This window comes from Xyrauchen texanus, chromosome 42, assembly GCF_025860055.1.
Source record: "Xyrauchen texanus isolate HMW12.3.18 chromosome 42, RBS_HiC_50CHRs, whole genome shotgun sequence".
Classification (NCBI taxonomy): domain Eukaryota; kingdom Metazoa; phylum Chordata; class Actinopteri; order Cypriniformes; family Catostomidae; genus Xyrauchen; species Xyrauchen texanus.
In genome coordinates, this window is record NC_068317.1 from 20,216,361 (window position 1) to 20,244,350 (window position 27,990).

The 27,990-nt window shown below is 38.0% G+C and overlaps 1 protein-coding gene across 1 annotated transcript; it reads left to right on the forward strand.

Moving 5' to 3' along the window:
• Window positions 1-29: 29 nt before the first annotated feature.
• Window positions 30-27,986, forward strand: drd3 (dopamine receptor D3). The gene is made up of 8 exons (XM_052115097.1): window positions 30-135; window positions 2,055-2,355; window positions 9,630-9,742; window positions 11,237-11,373; window positions 14,175-14,368; window positions 16,847-16,918; window positions 23,979-24,342; window positions 26,963-27,986. Exons 1-8 carry the CDS (start codon window positions 98-100, stop codon window positions 27,157-27,159), a joined length of 1,416 nt encoding a protein of 471 aa, XP_051971057.1. The 5' UTR covers window positions 30-97; the 3' UTR covers window positions 27,160-27,986.
• The last annotated feature ends 4 nt before the right edge of the window (window positions 27,987-27,990 follow it).

Genomic DNA, 27,990 nt, shown 5'->3' on the forward strand with positions numbered 1-27,990 from the left:
GCGATGCTCACCCGGTGCGCGTTAAGGATGGAGTCCCTTGCTGAGCGTAGAACGAATGGACAGACAAATATAATCTCGGAGAAAATTCATTCAGAAGATGTTCCTTTTCGGTTCTTCGTTGGAGAAGCTTAACAGGTAGACGCACTGTAAATTGTACTGCTGGAATGTCCCAGTACAGAAATGTTAAATATGAATTGATGTTATCCAGCAGTCTCATTAATGCATGCTTTCACATTGCCATTTTCAGGGTGCATTTTTGCAGATATCAACAGCATGGGGTTTTTTTTTTCGTCAGTGAGAGTGACTTTAGAATTAGCACTGTGGAAAGAACTTTTTCATAATCGATCGATGCATTTTGAAACATCAACCATCTATATCAAGGACTTCATATCATATAACATAACATATCATAACCATTATATTATCACACCAAGACTGTATTTATATTTCAGTTTGTATTTTTGGATTAATAAATATAAATGATGTTTGAGGCTATTGTAGCTATAGGCGTTATATAAGGTATTCCTGTGACATGACAATCTGGAGAGACGGGTTGGTTGGCAAACGGTTTTTTGACACTCTTGATCTACACTGATTGATGTTAAAATCTGTTAAGATGAAGAAAACTTTTCCTTTTATATTACAAAACAGAAAATGAAGCTCTCTGCTAAAAAATATTATTGAAATAATATACTGAGAAAGAATTTAAATATATATGAATTATGGTTAATTAATAGTGATGATATCAGTTATATTTTCATATAAGATTTGTAAGCCAGTGATAAGCTATGCTGGCTGACTGACATCGTTTAAAAAAAAAAGAGTATGAGTGGTTTTGGTTGGCACATTGACTTTGGGTTGGTTGGCACATTAGTTTTTGGGTAAGTTAGCAAATTGGGAAAAAATAAAGGATATATTACCTTCGTAAACACTATTTACAAATGCAATACCTGTTCACACACACACACACAGACACACACAAAATAATGTAATAATAATAATAGTCATTATTATTACATGTACACATGGTTCAATGATAAAATTAGTTGCTATCCTTAATGTAATTAAATATGTTTTATACATGTTGCATACAATTTATACAAGTAAAAATGGTTAATGCCAAACCAAATTGAATCATATATACTAATCACATATATTTAGTCATATTAATTGCATAATCATAACTGATATTAATGATATGACAATTATGTGTTACGCTCTTTTGTCCTGGTTTAAAGTAAAATATTGTTTGTTTTTCTGTGTTGCTTCTCTCTTAAAACATTTGTGTTTTAGCACTGTCAGCCTCACCAATATGAGGTTGGTTGGCACAGATGCACAACATAAACTGAAGTCATTTATTAACAAAAGTCAATAAATATTTTGTGATGTTGAATGTGTTTTTGTTTTGTTTTTTACTTAAAATATAAGCTTTCACTTGCACCTATCTAATTGGGGTATCTTAAGATTTGTTCCAAGAGATATTCAGCTACGTATGAAAAGTTTGCCAATAAACCCCAGTCTCCCCTTCTTACAGTATCTTATTCTTGCATACCGTCTGACATATCATTTTAAGATTTATGCTTGTTCAGAACAGGACCCTTTTTCACTTGAATCAATGTGCTGTATAATTGGCCTTCGTTTTTTTGTTCAACTGAGCCTTCACATTCTAAAACACCTGCTGTAATTCTGGACAAATAGAAATCCTGAAAAATGAGCTTTCTCCACATAAATAAAAATATATTTTAGGATACCTTATATTTTTCTTTCTATTGTTGCTATCAATCAGCACAAAGTTGAGTTACTTGAGCAGCTGATTGGGCTGATTTGAAAGCTGTACTTTGTCAGTGGCATATAAAATCACCTTGTAATATCTCATGCAGTGAAGTCTTTCTGCAGAGTATAAAATTCAGGGACACCAGCACAAGTACAAGGCTTCAAATAGCTTCAAAGATATAGACACATTAGAAAACTTATAATTGATGTAATCATGACTTCTGGTGTCTCTGATTTTAATGTTTTTGCTCCCCCAATCAATAACTGTTCTCTTTCCCCAGATCTTCAACACTCATGGCATTGTTAAGCAGCACTGAATGGATCTGGAATGACTCAGACCATTCTTTCACCCCTGGGGGAAACTCCAGTCTGGCACAAGGCTTAGAAGAAGGGAAGAGGAATTACTACGCCATGCTGTATTCCCTACTTATTCTGGCTATTGTCTTTGGGAACGTTCTAGTGTGCATAGCTGTGCTTCGAGAGAGGGCTCTCCAGACCACCACCAACTACTTGGTGGTCAGCCTGGCTGTAGCTGATCTCTTGGTTGCCTCCCTGGTCATGCCCTGGGCGGTCTATTTAGAAGTGAGTACACAGATTAGAACCTACTAAATAGAGTTTTTTTTACAGTACATCATCCATATTACACAAATTATATGACATTACAAGAATTACAATAGCAATCTGTTACAACCCTTGTTTTTATCTAGGGTGTGGGGGATGTTAAATTTTAATTGTGGATTGATATTGTTGTGTGTGTCGGGGTTGGCAAATGACAAAAGCAACCAGGTAAGTATATGGTGCAAAAGTAATTTATTAAGTACGACACCATAATGAAAAATGTCAATAATAAATGGATAACGAGTATTTACATATACTACAAAAGTAAAAAAACAAACAAACAAAAAACCAACCATGCATACACATACATATATAGGGACGTAACACCCCCACACTTAAGATCAAACATATATGTTTTGTTCAAATTAATCCAAAAATCAAACATTACATCCTTATAAAATTATAACTCTGTACAATCAGAGACCGTCACATCAAGTGCTGATTCTGATTACACATACAGAAAAAAACAAGGGATTATGAATGGTATGAACAATAACAGGGGCATTACAGGAACCAACATAAACCTCAAAATGCAGCAAATCGAGCAACAGAGCCAAAGCTTCCTTCTTAATGGTAGAATAATTCAGTTAGTGTTTGTTAAATTTGCAGGAGAAATAACTAACAGGATGTTCTATTCCATTCCCTTCCTCCTGGAGTAGAAGAGCACTGGCTCCCACTGTACTGGCATCAAATTCCAATTTGAAAGGTAAAGTGCAATCTGGTACAGTGAGAACAGGAGTATCCAACAAAAGGGCTTTTGCACTGTCAAAAGCATGTTGACACTCTTTGGACCAAATCTAAGGTTTAGTTGGACTCAATAATGCTGTGAGGGGATGAACGACAGTAGAGAAGTTCCTACAAAAACTATGATAATACCCAGCCATCTCTAGGACTCTACACAGTTCTCGGCAAGTAGTAGGAGCTGGAAAATCAACAATAGCTGTTACTTTATCTTCCAAATGGCAAACTTGACCCTGACCAACTTCCTTACCAAAATATGTTATAGTAGCTTGCCCAAACTCACATTTTGCTAAGTTGAGGGTTAGGGAAACTGCTGCAAATTTTTCAAACACCATTCTCAAAAGACACACATGTCATCTAAATATGCACAGCAGTTGGGTACATCTGCTAGTACGATATTTATGTTGTGGGCGCATTTCGCAGCCCAAAAGCCATGGCAGTATATTGGAGGAAATTATCAGGTGTTACAAATGCTGAAATTTCCGAAGCATGGGCAGTGAGTGGAACCTGCCAGTACCCCTTTAATAAATCCAATTTACTCACAAAACACACTGAACCTACATTGTCTATACAATCTTCCATGTGGGGTAAAGGATAACTATCAGGCACTGTTACAGCATTCACCTTATGGTAATCAGTGCAGAATCTGAATGTTCTGTCAGGTTTGGGAACTCCAAGGACTACAGCTGCTTTTGGCTAGTCCATTTTCCAGTAGATAACTTACTTCTTATTTCATAAGAGACCACTTTACTACATTAACACGGTGAACATGTTGCTTAATAGGACTGGCAAAGTTAACATTAATGCCGTGTGCCGTGTTGCAAAACAGAGCTTTGGGTAAGAACATCACCGAAAAGATTAAGAGAATTATTGATTAGTTGAATAATGTCAGAACTCTTTTCTGCAGATAAATGAGTAAAATGAGATGGAATATTTTCAGTATCACTGAATTTGATTATCTCCTCATCCTCATAAATACTTGAAATACCAGGAGAGAACACACAGAGGAAATAACGGGCTTTGCAGTCCAATCTATAATTCCTGCTGGAGCTTTAGTTCTGGTATAATACACCTTTAACATGTTGATGTGGCACATTCGAGTCTGGCATTTTCTATCCGGAGTACGAATCACATAATCTGTATCACTTATTTTCTTTGTAACAACATAAGGACCAAAGAAACGAATGGATAGAGCAGACCCTGGAACAGGCAACAGGACAAGCACTTTATTACCAGGCAGAAAAGATCGGGCAACCACTTTCCATTCAAACTGGGCTTTCATTCCCATCTGCACTGCAGCTAGAGTCTCTTTAGTCGGTCTCGAAAGTTACTAACATACTCCAATACATTAGTTTCTGGTTTCTAATCCACCTTTGACATCTGTTCTTTTTGGAGTTGTATAGGTCCTCTAACATTATGACCAAACACAAGTTCTGCTGGACTAAACCCCAAAGATTCTTGTACTGTTTCACACACAGCAAACAAAACCAAGGGAACTCCCACATCCCAATCCCTACCTTTCTCCATGCATTGTTTACGCAACATTGATTTCAGAGTCTGATGAAAGCGTACCAGTGCGCCCTGACTTTCGGGATGGTACGCACTGGCAACTCTATGATTTATGGTGAGAGAATTCATTACTTGTACAAACAATTTTTACCAAAAATTTGAACCAGTCCAAATGTGGAGAAGAACTTATCCACCGCTTTAATAATAAAAGATGCAGTGATTTTTTGTAAAGGAATTGCCTTAGGAAATCTAGTAGCCACACATATCATGGTAAGCAAAAACTGATTTGCTGATCTGGTCTTAGGCAACGTACCAACACAATCCACTATTATCTGTTCAAAAGGTTCTCCAATCACCGGAATACGCGACAGTAGTACAGCAACTTTCACAAATCCAGTTACTAGTTCACTTGGCAGATGTATACAAAGCAATGGCAACTTTAGGAACCCTGTTTCAATTCCTTGCACTATTACACTAGAACCACAGGAAGTTTCATAAGACAAGGGTAACATCAATAGCAATGAATGACTGTGCCGTCCCCATGTGTCTAAGCATCTGGACCTCTTTTTGATCTTCCTGTTTTCCATTTAACAAGTATAACCCTTTCAGAAGTAAAGGATGATAACTAGCATCAGGAATTGTCTTCACTGGCTACCTTACTAACCTTTTAAAGAGTTTTACTAACCCAACACTTTTGCTTTGCTGTTGGTGTTCGTATTTTAAAGTAGAACAATCAGCGATGACATGTCCCTGTTTATGACAATAGAAACATTCCCGAACTTCTTTAGGATAGGGAACACTGGAATTGGAATGAGTGAACAGTGACTGAGAAGAAACAGCTGGAGACTCCTCTGTACATGTCGAAGTGAAAACATTTTTATGTGTTAACACAAACTTGTCTGATAATACTGTTGCTTGTGACAACAAGGTTACCTTCTGCTCATTAACATAAACCACCACACGCTCAAGCAAACACCCTTTAAATTCTTCAAGCAATACTAACATCCTTAATGACTCAAAATCGTCAATTTTACTTGAGGTACAACATTTATCAAATAAAATCCCTTTCTCCCTTGCAAACTCCATATTAGTCTGGTTAGTATATATTTTTTTTATGACTTCTAAACCTCTGTTGGTACGCCTCGGGAACCAGCTCATAAGCACGGAGAATAGCGTATTTCACTGACTCATATTTCAGACTCTCCTGTAAATAGAGTGTAGTACATATCTCTTGAGCTTTTCCTATTCATTTGCACTGTAGCAAAAGAGACCAAACATCCTTCGGCCAACGAAGAGCTGAAGCGATGCACTCAAACGCACTAAAATATGAATCTACCTCTAAATTGCGGCACCAATGCAATATGTTTGCTAACATCAGAGGTGACAGCAGACAAATCACCTGACGGAGGCACATTAGAGACCTTACTCTGGCTAGGCTGCACAACCGAGCCAGCAACAACCTTCTCTGCCTCTAACTCAAGCTCTCGTAGCTTGAAACACCATGCTGCTAAACACAATTTACGCTAATGTGTACTTCAGCACTATTTGTCCTAAGACATCCTATAGCTTTGTATATACAGGTGAAACTCGAAAAATTTGAATATCGTGCAAAAGTTCATTAATTTCAGTAATTCAACTTAAAAGGTGAAACTAATATATTATATAGACTCATTACAAGCAAAGTAAGATATTTCAAGCCTTTATTTGATATAATTTTGATGATTATGGCTTACAGCTTATGAAAACCCCAAATTCAGAATCTCAGAAAATTAGAATATTACATGAAATCAATAAAAAAAAGGATTTTAAATACAGAAATGTCGGTCCTCTGAAAAGTATAATCATGCATATGTACTCAGTACTTGGTTTGGGCCCCTTTTGCATTAATTACTGCCTCAATGCGGCGTGGCATGGATGCTATCAGCCTGTGGCAATGCTGAGGTGTTATGGAAGACCAAGATGCTTCAATAGCGGCCTTCAGCTCTTCTGCATTGTTTGGTCTCATGTCTCTCATCTTTCTCTTGGCAATGCCCCATAGATTCTCTATGGGGTTCAGGTCAGGCGAGTTTGCTGGCCAATCAAGCACAGTAATACCATGGTCATTGAACCAGGTTTTGGTACTTTTGGCAGTGTGGGCAGGTGCCAAGTCCTGCTGGAAAATGAAGTCAGCATCTCCATAAAGCTTGTCTGCTGAAGGAAGCATGAAGTGCTCTAAAATGTCCCGGTAGACGGCTGCGTTGACTCTGGACTTAATAAAGCACAGTGGACCAACACCAGCCGATGACATGGCTCCCCAAACCAACACAGACTGTGGAAACTTCACACTGGACTTCAAGCATCTTGGATTGTGTGCCTCTCCATTCTTCCTCCAGACTCTGGGACCTTGGTTTCCAAATGAGATGCAAAATTTGCTCTCATCAGAAAAGAGGACTTTGGACCACTGAGCAACAGACCAGTTCTTTTTTTCTTTAGCCCAGGTAAGACGTTTGACATTTGAAGCCCATGTCCAGGACCCGCCTGTGTGTGGTGGCTCTTGATGCAGTAACTCCAGCCTCAGTCCACTCCTTGTGAAGCTCCCCACACATTTGAATGGCCTTTTCCTGACGATCCTCTCCAGGCTACGGTCATCCCTGCTGCTTGTGCACCTTTTTCTTCCACACTTTTCCCTTCCACTTAACTTTCTATTAATGTGCTTTGATACAGCACTTTGAGAACATCCAACTTCTTTTGCAATTCCCTTTTGAGGCTTTCCCTCCTTGTGGAGGGTGTCAATGATGGTTTTCTGCACAACTGTCAGGTCAGCAGTCTTCCCCATGATTGTGAATTCAACTGAACCAGACTGAGAGACCATTTAAAGGCTCAGGAACCCTTTGCAGGTGTTTAGCTGATTAGAGTGTGACACTTTGAGCCTACAATACTGAACCTTTTCACAATATTCTAATTTTCTGAGATTCTGAATTTGGGGTTTTCATAAGCTGTAAGCCATAATCATCAAAATTATATCAAATAAGGGCTTGAAATATCTTACTTTGCTTGTAATGAGTCTATATAATATATTAGTTTCACCTTTTAAGTTGAATTACTGAAATTAATGAACTTTTGCACGATATTCTAATTTTTCGAGTTTCACCTGTAGCTTAGTGCATTCACTCCTAAAATATGACTGATTGCATGATGCTGATTATTACTTTGAATAAGAATTATTTATGCCAATTTGTGATTGGTAAAATGCTTCAACACTGACTATCACTTGTTTGTTTGACAGTGCAAAGAGAGAACATTGAGAGTTTTTTGCCAAAGTGCATTTCACTGTACACATGTTCTGGAAACATAATTAACAATTTGATTAAAAAGAAAATTTGACTTTCTATAGCTCTGTATTATTTAAAATTTCATAAATTAGTCCTGCTGTCCGCATATGAAGACAAACTCATATGAGTTTTTGGAAAATTTTGCTCTAGATTTTTTGTTTGTTTGTTTGTTTGTTTTTTGCATTAGTTAAAATCAAAAAGGGAAATGTAAAATGCACACAGTAGTTATGCTCTCAATTATTTCATTCCATCAATAGATGATTGCCTGACAATGACAGGAGAAACAAGACTCATTGAAAACCAATATGTTTGGAAAGCTTAAAGACTGGAGAGCAAGAGACAGGGGATAACTAAAGGATTTGATACCCAAGTCTCTTTGTGTTAAGTTATGTTTCACACAGCGCAACAGTGTCCGCCCACCTTTTCAGTTGTGTGGGTCCAGAAGTATTTTTCCCATTAATTTCTTCCATAAGCATTTCATAAAACCCTTCATAAAAGAGTTCTAATCCATTTACCAAACCAACCAGCTCTGTGCTGAATCACAACATCACATACTTTGATTTGAAGCAAAGAAAATCAGACAAAAAGACAAAGATACAAGTGTGTACTGTCTTTAATCAGGGCATGAACTACAATCTCATGAAGCATTGCAGATGACGTAATCAAATGGAAATGGTAAATCTATTGATTTAAAGTTTTTGCTAATACGTCCTCAATATATGCAGTATAATAGATAATATTTAATATAATGTACCAATAAGCCATTCATAGGTTTATTTCCCTAGTGTAAACACTGTGAATCTGTGGCAATATCAAATATTTATTTGTTATTTTGAGCATCCTGACACAACAAATTTGGCTCAATCCAATGGAATAAGTTTGGGGGGACTGTCTGTTTTACGACCAATGAAAGATGGGGGTGGGGTATTCTGGAAACCTGTTTGAAAAGCAATCATAATACTGTATTTGCAATTCTGTTTCGTTCTAGTGCTGCAGAAATTACATTCTTCAATTTAAGGGTAAAATTCCTTCTTCCATCAATGAAAAACAATCATTTTCATTATTCTGGATCTGGAGGTTGAATTCATAAAGCGATGGCATCAGAATTGGAGGCTGATATATTCCAACTCTCTGCCCTGCTTTTAAGTTGGTTTGTGGTGAAAAACATTCACTCAGACAGCATTCAGACTCCAAAGCCAAAGATAAATTTGGCCCTACATCTCATGAATGTCTGCAGTAGGAGAAATGATGTTGCTCCTGATTTTTGCCAGGAAGGAGAAAAGAAGAGATGGCTGTCATGAAGCTCAACACCTAGCATTCTGAATGATCCAGTATAGCATAAAACACATTAATCTTTGCCAGAGCCTTATTAACTCCTTCTGCACTCGTATGGGCGTTATCTCTGTAGTCCTCCTGTGAGAGGAATTCAGGGTCTATTTGCCTTTGGAACACTCATTATTTGCAAAGTGAGTGTGAGAGATAAAAGCTGTGACTCTCAAAAAGAGTTCTTTCTTTTTGCAGTGGCATGGAAAAACTCAACGAGGCAGTGTGGAATTTCATTTATTTCCTTTCAATTAACTTTTTTTAGTCCCAGTTGTGGTTGAACAGGGAAATATGCCAATGTATTGACTGTGACACTGACAGTACCCTTAGCATGTCCATGTTTTACTTGTGCAGGTAGTTGGTGGAGCTTGGCTCTTCAGTCGCTTGTACTGCAATATGTTTGTGACCCTGGATGTGATGATGTGCACCGCAAGCATACTTAACCTGTGTGCCATCAGCATTGACAGGTAGGGAGTTTGTGCATGTACATGCATGTATGTCTAAGTCTCCAAGGACTCTATATGGAACCTTAGGTTGCTTTATGCTAAAATGTTGTACAATATGTTCCATCTTTAACTTAAAATGGCCCTTTGTTTATGTGCACTCATGGAGACCTTGCATAAATAATTTGCTTAGTGACAGTAGTTGTATTGCTTAATACAAGGATCTTAATTCTTTAGGCCAAGGGCCACTTGGTGGATTGAGCGGGTTACATACTATGTATAAAACTGATGGTTGCATTTGAAGCCTGGGCTATAATAACATGCATATAGTAATAAATTAATTTATTTACATACTTATTATGCTTACATCAGAAAGGCATGAAAATAATCATTATTGCTGTGCCGAGTCATGTACTTGAGCATTACATAAATTTTATGTGGTACATTTTAATGTGGGTGGGGCAAAATGGAACTTTAGCTCCTGTTTGCAGTTTTGGTTGGTGCTAACTTACTATTATATTTTTGTTTAAAGCGTATATCATTTTTTTTACAAAATGGGATTGGATCAAACACTAATTGGCAGACCCCTAGGTTGTAGATCACTGCTTTACTATTTAAAAGACACGTGTTTTTGAAGAATGGAACTGGAAACAAAAGACACTCACTGTATTAACCAGTGAGTCACTGGTTAATACAGTGAGTGTCTCACTGAGTGTCCATGTGCATGTTGTAGTACTGTATGTTTCCACTATATGATCATTATTTTTATCATGGGAAACCTTTTTCATTTGTATGGAATCAGCAAATCCCACAGTGACAGATGTATCATTAACACCTTTATACATAGAGCAGAGTGTGGCCCTTGGTCACATAGCATGAGTGTGAAAACCTATAAGTAGAATTTGAATTAGTGTAACAGGGGCCAGTGTAAGTATTGAGATCATACAGAAGGAAATGGAGGAGCTCAGCTAAAAGTATTCAGGAGAAAACTAGACAGAGGGCAGGACATAGATGTAACATATTTAGGTTGATTAACCCTCTCAGACTGGCCTGGTTCTCCCCCACTTTCCTGCCAGAGCTGATATTCTGTGCTTGTATTATAGATATAACTGATCACACAAAGCAGAGACTAGCTAATACAATTGCATTTGTGTCACCCTGATGGGATTGAGCATAATTAATTCTTCAATATACAGGCAAACTCTTTCTTGAACATGCTCATTCAAAGTTCTGGCATATATGAGGCTAATTCATTTTATCCTTTTAGCAATACACTTCATGGCAGAATCTGAAAAAGCCTTCTTAGTGAAAGTTTATGTAAAATAAAGTTTAAAATGAATATTTTTACATATCATATTAGGTTATTACTGTGGTGTATTCAAAAGTTACTTAGTGGGGTCTTTCAAAAGTTTTTCCATAAGTTGTTATCTAATCACAAACTCTTAAATTCTGTGCTTCAGTGAGTGTGACCTTTTTCTTATGTATATTCCCATCTGATTAACTCTTCCAACTATATAGGTACACAGCTGTGGTGATGCCAGTACTATACAACACCACACACAGTTCCCGCAAAAGAGTTTCTTTAATGATTGCTACAGTGTGGGTCCTCGCCTTCGCAGTCTCCTGCCCCCTTCTCTTTGGATTCAATACTACAGGTGAACAAAATTAAGAAGCTTGTCAATTTAGGGATAGTTTACCTCAAAATAAAAATGATGTCATCATTGATTCACCCTCATGTTGTTCTAAACACTAATTCTTTTTTTCCATGGGATACAATAAGTGATGTTATGCACAATGTGTAGGACTGGCAGTCTCAGTCAAAATTCACTTCCGTTTAAATGTTTTTCATACAGAAAGTGAATGGTGATTGAGACTCTCATTCCACCTAAAATCTCATTTTGTTGGTTTGGAACAACATGGGGGTGAGTAAATGATGAAATTTTAATTTTTGGATGAAAGTTTCCTTTAAAATGGAGGAAAATTTGTTATTTTGTGTTAATGTTAAAAGCTGTGCATTGAATCACACACTCATTATTTTGGCACAAATTCATCCTGTCATCTGAAAAAGGAATAGGCTGATTTTTTCCTCTCCATTTTTATATTCTCTCTTCAATATTTCAATCAATAGTCCATTTTCAAAACTTATAAGAAAAAGGGTAAGAAAATAGAAGAGAAAAATTTAAACAAATAAGAACAAGGTGGCTATATTACATTTATAATTTATCTTAATCTAAACAAATAAATTATATGAATCAAACTGAACAAAATGTACAGTGTGTTTAACATCTTAATTTCTATACATGACACCTATACATTTATTTAAACACATGTATAGATACAATGTACAATGTTCCTTTTAACAAATTGTTTCATATTTAAACATTCTCTTAAATTTGTTAATCATTTTACACAATGTAAATTCCTTTTTAAGCTTGTTCCATATTTCTACTCCTTTTAGTGTAATAATGTATTTTTCAAATCAGTCCGTCCACTACTTCTCTTAAATATACACAATCCATTCAAATTATAATTATAATGACTCTCTCTCATAACAAACATATTTTGTACATTTTTCTGTAATAAATGCATTATTTGAACAACATTGAAATCCATTTCAAAATCTGTAGTTATACGAATAGATAACAGATGGCTCTCTATTATTACTTCTAGGAATAATTCTTATTGCTTTATTTTGAAGCATAACAATTTTACTTGTAAGTGTAACCCCATACTGCAGCACGATTGTAATATAAGGCACAATTATAAAGCATTTTCATTTAACAAATCCTTGACTTTAAACAAATGTGCAATCGATTTTGCTACTTTTGATTTCACTTGATTTATGTGTCCGTTCCAGCTTAATTTATCATTAATAATAACTCCTAGAAATGTTGTTTCTTTTACTCTTTCAATTATTGCAGTGTCTATTTGAATCTGTTTTAATCTCTCTACTACTAAATATCATGTACTTTGTTTTACCAATTTTTAAGGACAATTTATTTATATCAAACCATTTTTTTTACCTTCTTCAATTATTTTCCCATTACATTTAATACGTTATCTATTTTTTTCATAGTAAAATAAATTTGCATCATCTGCAAACAAAATGCATTTTAACAATTCCAATACCATCATCCCCAATGCCCTCATTGTCAAAACATTTAATATTATTAAGTTCCAATGTTTGACCTAGGATATTTTGTTTACTTTTGTATGTTAAACTGTATTGGTACGGTGCTTGTTTGCCACTTGGGTAGGTTTCTTCCTACCCAAGCACTGCACAGAAACTGTGTAAGTGCCTAACTAATAGAATTGTAATGACACATTTTATCATGAGATGTGATTGAAACATTTAGTTTTAAAATACATTTTAGGACCACAGATTTTTTAGAGATGGGTAATTTTATATAGCTTTCAATGTGTCTTCCTCAGATGGTAGATAAATAAGTTTGTGGATGGAATTAACCATCCATTAAATTAGACTAATCAGTTAATTAGTTTCACGGTGAGATATAATGAATGACGTCTCTCTCATACACTCAAGCCTCCTAGATATGCATGAAATTCGTTCTGCCTCGGCTCTGTGTACTGCAGATGGGAGAGAAGGACTTTAAGGATGTAATTATTTTTCAGCAGAAACAGTTTTATATGACACAGATTACTGCTGTTAAGTATACTGATGATAGTTTTGACACAGCTGACTCTATTACATACATTTACACTGATTTATTACTTAATGTCTGGAATATTCAATCTTAATTACTTTGTTTCGCAGTGAAATATTTAGCTGGCATTATTGTGGCAAACAAAAGAATCGTACAACATTGGAAAAAAAATGTCGGTAACACTTTACAAGAAGTTTCTCTACATAAAAAGGATAGTTCACCCAAGGACGAAAATTATGTCAACATTTACACAGCACAAAACACAAACACAGAACACAGAAGGAGATGTCACCATTCAATTTTATTGCATCTTTTTTCTATACCTGCTTAACATCTCCTTTTGTGTTCCACTGAGAAAAGTAAGTCATATGGGTATAGAACAACATGAAGTTGAGTATATATTGATAGATTTGTAATTTTTTAGGGTACTATCCCTTTAACATTACTTACTGAATTAGGTATAATGAACTATTTGGTAATGTAAATTTGTATACTAATGTTTACTGTTAGTTCATATTAATTCATAATGAATTATCTGATGGTAAAGTAAACAATGTTAAAATGTATTGCTATATGTAGAAATTAACATTTGATAAATAGGGTTTTAATCACATGTAAAAGTATTGTTCATTGTAAGTTCATTAACTATTTTGTTAACTTTTGTCACTGTATACAACCTTATTGTGAAGTGTTTCCAATGTTAATAGAATATTGTAAGATTTTTTTTTTTGTGGTATCTCTGTAACTGTATACAAGGTACTGATGATAAGTTGCATGTATACGCATTGCAGATGACCCTGCGGTGTGTTCGATTTCAAATCCCGATTTTGTCATCTACTCCTCCGTGGTGTCGTTTTACTTGCCTTTCGTGGTGACCCTTTTAGTCTACATACGCATCTACATCTTCCTTAGAAGGCGAAGAAAGAGAATTGCATTCCGTCAAGGCAGTGGCAAAGTTCAACCAGCATCTGCACCACCATCAGTGGTAAGAGTAGACATTCTCATATTTCAAAAATCCATCTGAGCAACACATTTACATACATGCTATTCAGAATATTTTGGATTTTGGGATTACTGTCAACTGTCTCAGTAAAACTGCTATAAACAACATAATCCACCCATAATAGTGCTTAATGGCTAGATGCATTTAAAGAAGTATCCATTACAGGTGGTAAGAATGGATTAGAAAAATATCTAAGCTTCAGTTCAGGTCATTAAGGAGCTATCTTCAATCGAAACTACAGTTTACAGAGTGCAGTTTTACATTTCAGATAAATTCAAAGAGGCTTTGAATCCCGGCAGCATTTGTTACATTTACATTTATGCATTTGGCAGATGCTTTTATCCAAAGCGACTTACAGTGCACTTATTACAGGGACAATCCCCCCCCAGAGCAACCTGGAGTTAAGTGCCTTGCTCAAGGTCCCTACAGTGGCATTTTGGTGGTGCTGGGGTTTGAACCCCCAACCTTCTGGTCAGTAACCCTGAGCCTCAACCACTGAGCCACCACTGCCCCAGGTTTGTTAGGAAATATAGGGTTGTTTTATTCAGTGAAACAACATTCCCGATCTGTGGATAGAGCCTTTGGATCATTGACTTCATGTGAAAGTGAGACGCACACAGTCGGTCTTTGGAAAACTTCCAACAAAGCCATTCTGCTGTGCTCCTTAGGAATGTTATTGCAAGGTTTAGTTACAGCTAATCAGAGCAAATTGTGATTTGGAGAAGCTTTTTAGGGTGCCCTGAATATTTTTCTTTCTGTCAAAAAGTTTTTTTCTCATCCTAATTTTAATGAAGTCACAGAGACTTAAGTTTGGAAATAACATGTACAGACCTACAAAGTATTTGAGCAGTAAAAGTTTCATTGTTAACTCTGGACTGTTCAGATTTTAAATGAAACAGTCACAGAGAGTTTCAGCTTTTCTTGACAATCAGTTGTATAAAACATTACTGGATACTTGTAATGGAGCAAATGCAATGTGACTTAAAGAATACCATTGCAAAGACGATCCTCATGGTGAGAGGTTTTCAAAAGCATAATGGAAATGAACCACATGAAAAGTTAATACTTAGATTTCAACAATGATGAACAACCTGATACCTAAGAAACTTTCATTTGCAAAGAAAATAGAGATTGGAATATCACTGTTATATATCAAAAGTGTCAAGAACTTTACACCAACACAGCCTAAGAGAGCAGTGTTTGGGACAAATAAATAGTGCCCAAAGCACCTTATAACAAACTTTAATAAGTGACTGTGATGAAGACTAATCTGTCTATGAGTAATGAAAGAGCTCTGTAAAAAATGTAGAGTTGCGTGAGAATTGCCACAGGCCCTTATAAGTTCACCTTTACATCTATAAATCTTCCATTGTGGGGCAAATCAGAGGAATAGTACTTAATGTCAATGTCAAAATTTTCAGGGATCAAAATAGTCTTGAATATCCATATAGAGAGCAGTAGTAAACGTAATAAAAGCCTTAGAGGCATAATAAGAGTATGAAAACTCAGACTTGGCCTGATTATTGAACATTGTGTTTAAGTGGGGAAAGAGATCCATTCCAGTCATATATGTTTCAATGAAAACATCATAGCCCATCCTGCTGAAAAGACCAGCATATAGCAATCTTGTCACAAAGAATTTCATTACTAACATTTTTGCAAATGACTAACACTAGAGGCACTAAAACAACAATGCATTTTATTCCCTTTCACACAAACCATGAGTAAAAGGGCAGATGATCAATTTATAGACACTTTTCGCCTTGTTCCTCACACAATGCTGTCTTATGACATCAAAACACATTTACTATAGTGCAAAAACTTGAAAGGAAATACAAGCATATATAAATACCATCCATATTTATAAGCTTGTTCATGCACCATCAAATTGTGCTATAGCTCAAATTATATTATGTTGCAATGACCGTGGTACTAGTCCAGAAGAGCATGCAAGCCAAGAACTTGATAGAGCATTAACTTCAAAAACCTTATCTGTTTGGAAAAACATTTAACTCGCTTTTAGCACCACACAGTGGACATTATATCTTGGAACTGTCGTAATGCTGGTGTGCTGGTGTTCCCAGCAGGCTTCTAAACTGTGTTTAGAACAGTCAACCAGCACCAAAGACCATGATGGGTTGACTAGCTTCACCAGCTAATTTTTGGACCAGCTAAACCAGCACTAGACCGGCGCTTACCTGCAAAAAACGAGTGAAAGAAATTGAAACTGGTCTAAGCTGGTCTTTTCAACAGGGCACCTATTAGAGAATTACATTTTTTTACAATTACAGTTCATTGCTCCATGCCCCACTTCATTCACTGTAGGCTTGCCTCGTTTCCCTGTCGTTTTCTTTTACATTTAAAAGCTGTGCCCCCTTTTTTCTGTTCCCCTAATTAGTTTTGACCTTTTTTTATTCTTCTTTGATTTTTACCTGCTGACTCTTTAAAATCTCTCCACAGGAAACGTATTTACAAGACGGCACTCACAAAGACAAACAAGACCTCTCCCCCATTAGGATCAACGTGATAAATGTGGGTATACCATTGTGTGACTGCCTGTGTGTACAGAAATGTGTGCGACACTAATATTGCATGAAATGAGCCTGCTCGAGCGACAGACTGTTAATGAATCTTAGAAGGTATTTTGAGATTCCTGGCAGCCTTCTCCCTCCTTTTTTAGCATAGCAAGTGCGTTTGTGTTTCTCGTGCCTACACAGATTTCTCCCTGGGGCTGTAAGCTGTGAGTTGTAAATTTGTGGCTTTGGCTGAGATTTTTCTCCCCTCAATGGCACACTCCATTTGTCAAAACTGACCCTGTCACATATTCCTTCAAAGGTGGAGCAGGAAACTAAGGGAGCTATACAGCTGTTGGAATCAGAGTTGGGATACAAAAAGTGGAATTAAATTGATTATTTGAGAAACAAGAGGAGGTGTAGAGATAAGGAATTGATTAAGCCTTGGTCAGTCTTTATCAGAAGCCCTTGAATAAACCTTTACTGTGTAGATTGATAAGATACTGTTAATGTAACTTGTACTGGCCATAAAAATACACTCTAGAGCCTTTCAAATTTCAAAATGCTGTTAATTTGAGATTTCCATAGGACAATCTAGCCGAAAGTACTATACTAATACTGTAGTTTTTCAGTTCTCCTCTGGGATTGAAAGTCTCATTTTCAATAATGTAGTGTATTTCTCAACACTAAATTGGGACTAAAAATGGTTCAAGGAAAGAAAACGAATACTGAATATGAACAAAATTTATGTTAGAACACAGGTACATTTTCAAATTCTGATAATTTTTTTAATGAAACCAAAGACCATCACAGTAAATTTTCGGAATTACATCACTTCCTGTTGCGCCAAAGAATGAGGCTTCTCTATGGGACTTGAACTCAATTTTAGGACTTGAATTTAAACATGTTTACTCGAAATTGAATTACACGAAACTTGAATGCAAATGTATGTGGCACGAATTTAGATTGTTAATTCAGACTACGTTTTTTAATACACTGATTCAGGTTTCAGATTTAGATTTGGGACAATTTGACGAAGACATCTGGGGTGCTCAGAAAGAGCAATCAAGCATTTATGTAATCAAACTCCTTGAATAATCACAACGTAGCTTACAGTTCATATTGATACTTAGACGTTGGTAACGTTAAAATAGAAGATGCACAATTAACCTATAAAAGACTCAAAGAAGGGGGAATCAATAATGATGGGGATGAAATACATTTAATTAAACAATAAAATATGCAGTAATATGCAATATAAAAACAATTAAGCCTACAATAGTAAGAAGATTTCATTATTATTTCTTCTTAATAAGTACTTTAAGTGTGGTGGTAAAGACAGTGCTAATGGAGAGGGGTATACATTCATACCAAGTACTGTGTTCCTGAACATTTTACAGTAATTTTACCTTGTTAATTAAACACATCACCAAACCAAATGGTAAGCACAGTATCCCCTGGGAAGTTTGATTCATCAATGCATGAATACATCTCGGTTACATAGACGAAGGGAACGAGACATTGCGTTTATTAATGTATATGGTGAGTGCCTTCCACACGACCTAGTTGAAACCTTTCTACAATAATGGTAATGTTCTAATATTGGCTATGGTGTTTGAGCCCCGCCCTTTTTGGCACAAAGCTGTCTGCTATAAAAGCAGGAGAACAGACACCATTTCCTCAGAATTTCTGACAGAGAACAAGGAGCGCATCACTCGTGCCTCCAGAACTCTGAGTGTTGTAGTGCGGCTAGCATTCGCAATGTCTTGTTCCATTCGTCTCAGGGAACCAAGGTTATGTACGTAACCGAGACGTTCCCTTATGACTCAGTACACTTGACATTGTGTTTATTTACGCATATGGGGTACAGAATCCCATCATGCCGCACTACACAACACAACCTCCAAGAAAGGAAGCATGATGCAGCAGTCTCGTGGGAAGGCGACCGACAGTGAGTGACCCTCACGTTGGGCCAGGAGGGGAGCACTAAGGACAAATATATGAACTATAGTCATATTGTATGAATTAACTCCTTCACGATCCCAGTCGGGAAGGGAGTTTATTTATAATGTAAGTGCTTGTGATTTATGGTAAATTACAATGGCCTGAATGCAGGCAGTTGTGTAAAAGATGGGGAGCTCATCCTAAAAGGGTGAAGCATAAGTATTTATATTTAGCCAATGGATAGCAAGTGCTCTAAACAGAGAGGACTTGTGAAGAGAGAGACGATACTTCTAAGTTGTAAAACCTTGCAAATGTGTTTTGAGAGGACAATCCGATTTGGACACGCAATTTGTCCATGCCCCTGAGGAGGCCATGCCTCTAGTTGAGTGCGCTTTAACACCAATTGGGCAAGTCTTACCCTATAACTCATAATTAAATCATGCTTGCCTATAGAGGAGCCAGCTTTATGTGTGTGATATGCAGATATAGTTGCCACATACACTTTGAGTGTTGATGGAGTGAGTCCTGCATCTAATCTTTCTTTGGTACAAGTAAATAATGGCTGTAAAACCCTTTTTGGGCTTGACAATTTTGCACAATCTCTATCACGCTTTTCAGGAGGAGATTGTGTATTTCGGCTCATAAAGTCTTCGAATGAAACCACGGAAGACTGAACACCGTTGAAACGGGGTGGCCGGCATACAAATTGGATCGTATAACCATGTTTGTTTGTTTTTTTCACCCATTCTGAAATACATGTTAGGGCTCGCCACGTGTCCGTGTAACGGGACAGAGGGCAATACGGTTTGCTTATGTCTGATATAATGTGTCGTGCGGGTGCACATAATTGTTTTTGAGTGCAAGACACAGAAACAATATTTTAAACAATACTGTGAACAACAATATTCCTTTCCCGACAAATAATAGTGGGGAGAAGTGGAACAGTGCATTGTGTCTCCAATCAAGCCTTTTTTGGCATAGACCCAGAGGGAACTGCGGGCTCTCCTCTCCACTTCAAAGGGTTGTGCCCGTCAGGAGCACTTTGACTGTGCGTGCTGATACGCAGGTGCCCGTGTGGCCGCAGGTATGGGGCTTTTATTTGGGCACTGGCTCGAAACATAGCAAGGGTGAACCGGCTGTGATGTACTCCGTTTGGGCATAAAGTGTCTCATAGCCTGTGACTGCTCCTGAGTCGTGACATACGTTCAGCAAACTTATTCACAGAGCCACCAAAGAGGCCGGCCGGAGACACGGAAGCATTCAACTGAGTGGCTTTTTCCTTATCACTCTCTAACATGGTTCAAATGGGCAAAGAGGAGGTGGGAACCAGACAAAGCATCAAAGTAATATTTTAATGAAAAATTAAACAAAAAACATAAACACACACACACACACACACACACACACAGCAGCTCCGTGCAGCTCTCTCTTTCCCGAAGCACCGCATCCGGCTCGGCATTATCCCTCTCCTCAGCTGATTAGTGCGATTGGGGACCGGCCGTGCACAATCATGGCGCGGCCCCACCCTCCTCCTCGTCACACACTCAATCATAGTGTCAGCCATATATATAGATCCAGAATTGCCAGGTTGCCCATGGACTTGCCAATGGCCTGAGCAGTGACTTTCATGGCATGCATTGCTAAGTCTGTAGCATTGCGGAGCTCTTTGAATTAGGGATGGGCATTTTGGTCATTTTGTCTACTCGAGTACTCGTGGAGTATTTAAGGGGAAATTACATGTTCATAAATGTATATATAATAACATGTCTGACAAACAATGGTTGCCTCATTGCATCTTGTTGTTCCAGTGTATTGTCTATTTATTATTATAGGCTATAATAAAATAGTATGATACAAAATATACAAAATATTGCATAATCAATATATAATGCATCATATTTTGTCATTATGTGAAGATTTCAACTGAGGAATGTGCAATAGAATGACACTTTATATCACTTTATAACTTGGAAACTCGAGCGGTAATCTTCATTCATTTCGTTGAGATGCAGGTGTGTGTTATGTCACGCAGGGCAGGGAAGTTTAGTCAGTGACAATCATTCACTTTTATTAAATAATATCCATTAACGAGTCAAAGGTCTTACAATAAATGATAATAAAGCTGTTTTTAGCTAACGTTTTACAGAGACAGGTTTTCAAAACACGGTTAATTACACTCTCTTTGTTTTGATTATTGTAATGATAGTATTGCAGCGTCGTATCAGTTTGTCTGCCATGAGAAGTCTCTAATAATCAATGTACCCCTCAAAGTCACAATATTATCACTCTCAAAATTAAAAATAAGCTCCCTCTTTGACACGTTTGTGTTTAGTTGTCAGGAAATTGTCACTGGATTTGGAAACAAGTGAAAAGTCACAACATGTGTGATCACTATCGATCATCGTTTTCAAGATCGATCATTGCTGCCACGTCCAAGTACCCGAGTCTTTGAGTACTCGTGCCCATCGCTACTTTGAATGTCTCTGAATCGAAGCTGTGCTCATCCATTTGCTTGAGGAGCTTGGCTTGAAATACCTGGAGCACCGCCATTGCGTAGAGTGCTGATCCAGCTTGTCCTGCCACTGAGTAATCTTTTACTGTCAGTGCAGACGTACGTCGTCATGGTTTGGAAGGATGTATGGGGCATGATTTCCACAGCCGGTTACTCTCTTGGCAGAGATGTGCAGCTACCGCCTCCTCCACAGGAGGCGGTAGCTGGTAGCTGGTTGGGCATAACCGATTTCTTCCCTGTGATCCACATTAGAGAGAATGGCATCACTGCGCGAGTGCACCGAGAAGGGCGCGTGCCAGGACTTAGACAGTTCGTTATGAACTTCAGGGAAGATTGAGGCAGATTTGCGAGATGCTGCCGTTTGATAGCGTCTGGACTGCATGAACCATTCACTGAGGTGAGACTGTTCAGGTTCATCTGGGGAGACCGCTCAAGGTGAAGCTCTTCCACCACCCTTGTAAGGATGCAGAGCACCTCCCTGTCAGTGGCATGTGCACGTTCCTCACCCTCACTGGGGGAGGGGCAGCAGCATCATCTACTGACCACTCGCCTGATGCAGTGAGAGACATGACATCGTCATTATTATACCCAGCGTCAGAACTGCTGAACTGCTATCATCTTGCACACTGCGAATCAGAAAATATGCACTTCGAAGAGATTGAGGGGCTCATGGGGCATGTGCAGCCATGTGGGCCACTTCAAAGTCATCAAGCTTGACCTCGTGACCATACCCCCTCGTGTGAATCGTCGGGTATCACAGAAGAGATGGGTGGGAGGGCATGTGAGGCTGAATCATCCCTCAGAACAAGGGTGATTCATGAGCAAAGCATCTTGAGACTCATGCCCTCACTGTGAGGACAGTCTACCTCCATGAGAGCTGTCTCTGCTTGGCCGTGGCCCAGACAGTAAACGCAGCTTTCATGCTGATCTGACGGCGGGATGTGGTAAGTATAAACATGTAAGTATATAAATATAAATATATTTATTCGTTCAGCGAAGCGTCAAGGCGGTGTGATGTTCGCCGGAGCACTGCAGGGGAGCGGAAATTCTTTCCGTCATGATTCCACCTGCTGACACCAACAGCGAATGTAGAGGGCTTCTAGTCAAGAGATGAAATGGTGTTTGTGCATCTGTTTTTATAGCAGACAGCTTCACACCAAAATGGGCAGGGCTCAGACACCATAGCAGTCTTAGACTATTGGCATTATTGTAGAGAGGTTTCAACTAGGTCATGTGGAAGGCACTCTCAATATTCGTTAATAGTCATATGCGCAAAGTCAAGTGTACTGAGTTCTAAGGGAACCAATATAAGCAGCACTCCACTCCGATCATGACAAGTTTTCTCAGGTATCTCGTCTTGTTCTCTGGTGTTAACCTATTATGTTATTATGTTATAATGCTATTGTGATGAAATGATGATCGGTTAAGTCTTGAATCTGCTCGGATGTTTCTCAAACACTCTAAACAGCGTATCCAGCTTATGGTTGACTACAGCCAATAGCGTTCTTCTTTTGGCTTCTATTTGTAGGTTCGAAGGTGATAAAAAAATATGTTCTGGGCTTTATAGATTTGTCTGTGTGAAAAACTATCCAACAGCTTTTCATCGTATTTTTCGTGGTTAAAATAGCCAGATATTTTTCTCCGAGTAACAATGGTAATGAAACTGAATATAAAACCAGAATCAGTGTATTAAATTTTTTTGACCTGAATTTAATGATCTGAATTCGTGGAACATACATTTAAATTTCAAATTTCATGTCATTCAATTTCAAGTAAATGTGTTAAAATTCAAGTCCTAAAATTCAAGTTCAAGTCCCAACATCACATATTTAATTCCATTCTTGCATGTGCTTTAAATCTGAAGGACACCCCTTAAAACCCATGTTAAAAACAAAAATTATTTGGCCCGCAATAGGTGACGTTTTGTCCAAACGACCCCACGCAGTGTGTATCTGCTATTAATAGATTTTAGATGAGCTGAATTATTATTGGGGATATTATTATTAATATTAAGAATCCATTTATTGATAAGATGTTTCTTTATATAGCCTACTGTATACTATGCTTGTTATGATTTCTATCCTGAAAATTCCCCCACAAAGGAAAAAATTTACATCTGGAATTTTGAGATCTCGAAACACTTTAACTGGTATATCACTCACCCTTAGCACAGAGTACTCTCAATTTGTATATATATATAATATAATATATTAGCTGTTCTTTTATTTTGTTCTAAACAGTTACCATTTGGAAAGGAGGCTTCGGAAGACCAGAACTGAACAAATAATGTTCCTGCGCAAAACAAACCGATATGAAAAATATTTTATTTTTAGTCCCTGATGCTAAACTACATCCAATGGCAGGGTTGTGTTATGAAGGATTATTCAATTATTCAGTTTAATTAACATAAAGTGATAGTTCATGCACAAAAAAAAGAATTATTTAAACAAAAATACTCCAATAGTAATCCTTGAGAACAGTTCGTTATATTAGAAGAAATGAGGACAGTATATCTCCTGGTGCTAAATAATTAAAGAACAGACACACTTGCAGGAATAATGATGTACTGTGCACCTTGAAGTTTGCACTGTTACTCTAACATTTCATCTCTCTATCTGTTTAGGAAACCACAGAGCAGGTGATCCGTCCCCGGCTCCTTGGCAGCTGCCTGTGGCATAAACGGGCTCAAACCGTGCCTGCCGAGAACTCAGTGCTGCCTCCTGTGGTCACATTAAACTACTGCACTATTAGCCAAGCATCCTTTGCTCGCACTGAGCATGAGTCAAACCGTGAGGAAGAAGAAGCTGGTGAAGAGGACCAGGTGACGATTAGGAGCTGTGAGGTGAAGAAGTTGTCAAACGGGAATACACACACCACCCTGCACCCACCACGGCCTGCTCATCTCGTGGTGTGCCCCAGTCAGGTTCGCTGTAGGAGTATGCACTCCAAGGAGAAGAAAGCCACACAGATGTTGGCCATCGTTCTGGGTGAGATGCTCTGCTTGTATATATATATATAGTCCACAGCCAACAACTGGAGCCTGAAATAATTTTTACTACAGCTAACACTACAACGGTGACACGTTATGTGTTGATTCTCATACGCAGCTGAAAGAAAAGATTCACTCTGAATGTCATAACAACAGCAATGGTGGCTGTGATGTGGAATTTCATTTACACAGAACTTGACTAGTGTCTTACAATACATCTATATTGTTTTGGCCAAAGATGATTTATATTTGTAATTTGCTGTGTAAAGATTAAACTGCCTGGTCTGACAACATGTGGACTAAAATTAAGGAGGTTTTTAAGATCAAAACTATTTTAAGGAATTGTTACATTTCAAAGGAAACTTTGAATTTGAATGACTATTCTAAGTGTTTATCTTTGTCACAGTACTGTTTTTCAATCAATGATTAATTTCTTCAGCTGTTTCTCATCTGACGTTTGGAAAGTGGGTTGCAGAGTCGCTCTCGGAAGCTCAGTGTGTGCCTGGCATTTGCCACAACTTGTCAGGTTGCCGACAAGTGGCCACCTGGGGATGCTGAGGCAATGGCATCATCCTACATATACAGAATAGAGTCAGATGCCAGGATCTTAGTTTTATGGAACCCAAAGTACCAAGCCACCAATTTGGCTCAATTAGTGATAACTGTCTCCCCATGAGTCAGTGTTACGTAGAGTGATGAATTACATTAATGGTAATGTGAGATGTCTGCTAAACTGATGAACAAATTAAATCACATTCATGGAGGCAGATGTCTTGGGATGAGTGAATGGCATAACTGCCTTAGTTCAATGTCAATTGGTCAAGGTTGTCACATGACCATTATGTTTGTGGTCGAGATCAAGGTATTTGAATGCTAAAACACCATTTTATTTTCATCTCAATCCAAGACATTTGTCATTTACAAAAACTCATCCACCTTTAGTCTTTAGTGTATCCATATGACATAATCCTATTTCTAAAAAGCAGAAGTTAAAAGTGAAGCATGTTATTACTGTGCCACATGCGTCACCAAACAAAATTGCAAAAATAATTGTTGTTTTCAATAAGGGTTGCTTGAACACTCCTCCAGTCTTCCATTAGGCAGAAACATAGATAGTCCCACCCCAAACCAGGCCCGGTTCCAGATAAAAATCTCTAGCTCTTTTCCACCTACATGGTTTAGGTGCGGGTTCCTGGGCCGGTGCAAATTCTCGAACTGTTCTGCGCATTTCCACTGCAGAAAAGGCAGTTCCAGGTCAAAAATCTGGTTTGGCATCAGCCCTAAAAGCTTGCTGGTCTCTACGTAGGAACCGATTATGTCAGGGGATGGAGGGTGGGATAATGTTTCGACCTCATGGTAAAGTATTCCCAAACAACAACAGTAGCTACCTTCTGCAGCAATGAGTACTTCTTCGCTCTATGACAACAATAAAAAACCCACAAAATGTTCAGAAATCAAAAGCATTCAGGTAACATGACGAAACGAGTGCTCTACTTGCGATATGGTATTTACAAAGATCTGAGATAAACTAGAGAGATCGTAAAGGGAAAAAAAATACTCTGCTCTACTCTACAATTGGACAATTGACCAAATCCTAAAAAAATGGAAAAACACTTTAGGGAGTACCATAAGAAGGACATAAGCAAAAGTGACAGTAGAAGGAGCAATGATGTTTTGGACTCGGACACCGACTAGCCTGCTAACTAACTGGGGCATTGAATTCAGCCAGTAATACTCGTGATAAATAGAATCGTCTGTGTCCTCTACAGCTGATCTCAGTAAGTTGTTATATTTGCCAACTTTGTAAGCTTTTCTTACACTGTTGTTTTTTTTATTGTTTTGTTCTGTAAGGGGATTTTTACCAGCTACTCACTAAGTTTGGAAGATCACGGCTATCTGTTAAGTAAAACGGTGGGATTCTTAATCAATAATATTATATGCTATGGCAAAAATCCAAATACAACCATCTGCTAAACCAATGTTATATTTAAATATGTCCTCAAAAATGAGTAAAAGCTGTATACAAACACACTGTGATGTGCCATGTTTTTTATATTTGAGGTAGTTACTTGAAACTACCACGTAGACAGTAACCCATTATGTCACCTTTCTGCTCTCAGATCAGTGGAAAGCGCAGCCAGTTTACGATAGGCTCCGGATTGCCCTGGCCGTGAACCAGCGGAGCACAGGCTCGGCACAAGAACCATCAAAATTTCAGTGGAAAATGGCTATGAGAGTGCTTCTGAATTAAGTGGGGCAGCTCTAGTAGTTAAAGTGAAAATGCAATAAAGCACAAATATTGCTCAATTGAGGGTGCTTAATGAATGTTTGTGGCTGCTTAGCACCATCAAGCATCCCTGTAGAACCAGGCCTGTCCCAAACTCATGCCATTGCTTGAGCCAATGTTGCTATGTCAGGCTGGTCAAGATGCTCGAACAAACAAAGCAGTATTTTGATGTGCCACAGAGCCACAGTGTTTTCACTTTTACAGAAAGTATTTTGACTTTGAAAATAGTACACACTTAATATTTGATGATGCCTGTTATTGAGTGATTTTATAATGTCGAGTTTATGCATGGCAACTCTCACATTTTGCATGTGTTTTTTATGTCTTGCAGGGGTCTTTCTAATTTGCTGGCTGCCATTTTTTGTCACTCATATCCTAAATACTCACTGCAGGACATGCCACATTCCACCTGAGCTCTATAGCGCCTTCACCTGGCTTGGCTACGTCAACAGCGCTCTCAATCCAGTCATCTACACCACTTTCAACATTGAGTTCCGCCGGGCCTTTATTAAAATCCTGAGCTGCTAAACCATTGGCCATACTCGCATACATTTCCAGGGGACTGGATAGCAACCATACTATTTGGGAATTCATTTTGGGATGCAATGTGCCATAAACACAGAGGACATTAAATAATTTTAACAGTCAGAATGTGTTCAAGGTGACCACAAAATCACTACAAAGTGCATGACACTTGAAACTAGCAATTGGTTGGGTTTTTCGCCATTTAATTGCACAGTCAACTACACAGGGCAGTAGAGTTCATTCAAATCATCATCAGAGTCTGCGGTTCAGTTTGAAAACATAAACCAATGTGGATTCCAACCAGTGTTTAGATCAAAAGTTAAGCCACATTGAGCTCCGGGATCCAGTCAGTACTTCACATTCTTCAACACAGCCTAAAATGTCACAGCAGCTTGTCGCATGCAGGTGAATTTTGATGTCATCATGTGTCAGCATGTGTCTCACCATCAAATGGATCTGAATTGAGATTTATCGGAAGCTCCAACTGTAAAACCACAAGAAAAACTATTTATGTAACTATAAAGACTAGTCATTTGTCAAAGGGACCATAAAGCAGGTTGACCAAACAAGCATTAAGCAAGAAAAACATCCAAGTGTTGTGCCTTTAATGGCTTTTCTCCCTAAAGGCCTGGGTTTTCGTGATCTGACTGTATAATGGGAGAAAACAAGAGGCGGGCAGGATTGTTATGAATGAAACATGTCTTCTGTTGTAAATTAAAGCTGAGTTGACTCACCATGAGCTCAGCTCTCATTTAAAACATATATATCTACAAATGCAGAGTTGGAAAGGAAATAAAATAAAAGAGGAAGTTGAAGAAGAAAAACAAAACATAA

Bases quoted from the DNA above. Each gene is read 5' to 3' on its own strand.
- drd3 (XM_052115097.1), top strand. From the start codon at position 98: ATGTTCCTTTTCGGTTCTTCGTTGGAGAAGCTTAACAG. The intron at 9,743-11,236 runs GTAGGGAGTTTG...CCAACTATATAG, and splicing joins TGTGCCATCAGCATTGACAG to GTACACAGCTGTGGTGATGC. The intron at 16,919-23,978 runs GTGGGTATACCA...CTATCTGTTTAG, and splicing joins TTAGGATCAACGTGATAAAT to GAAACCACAGAGCAGGTGAT.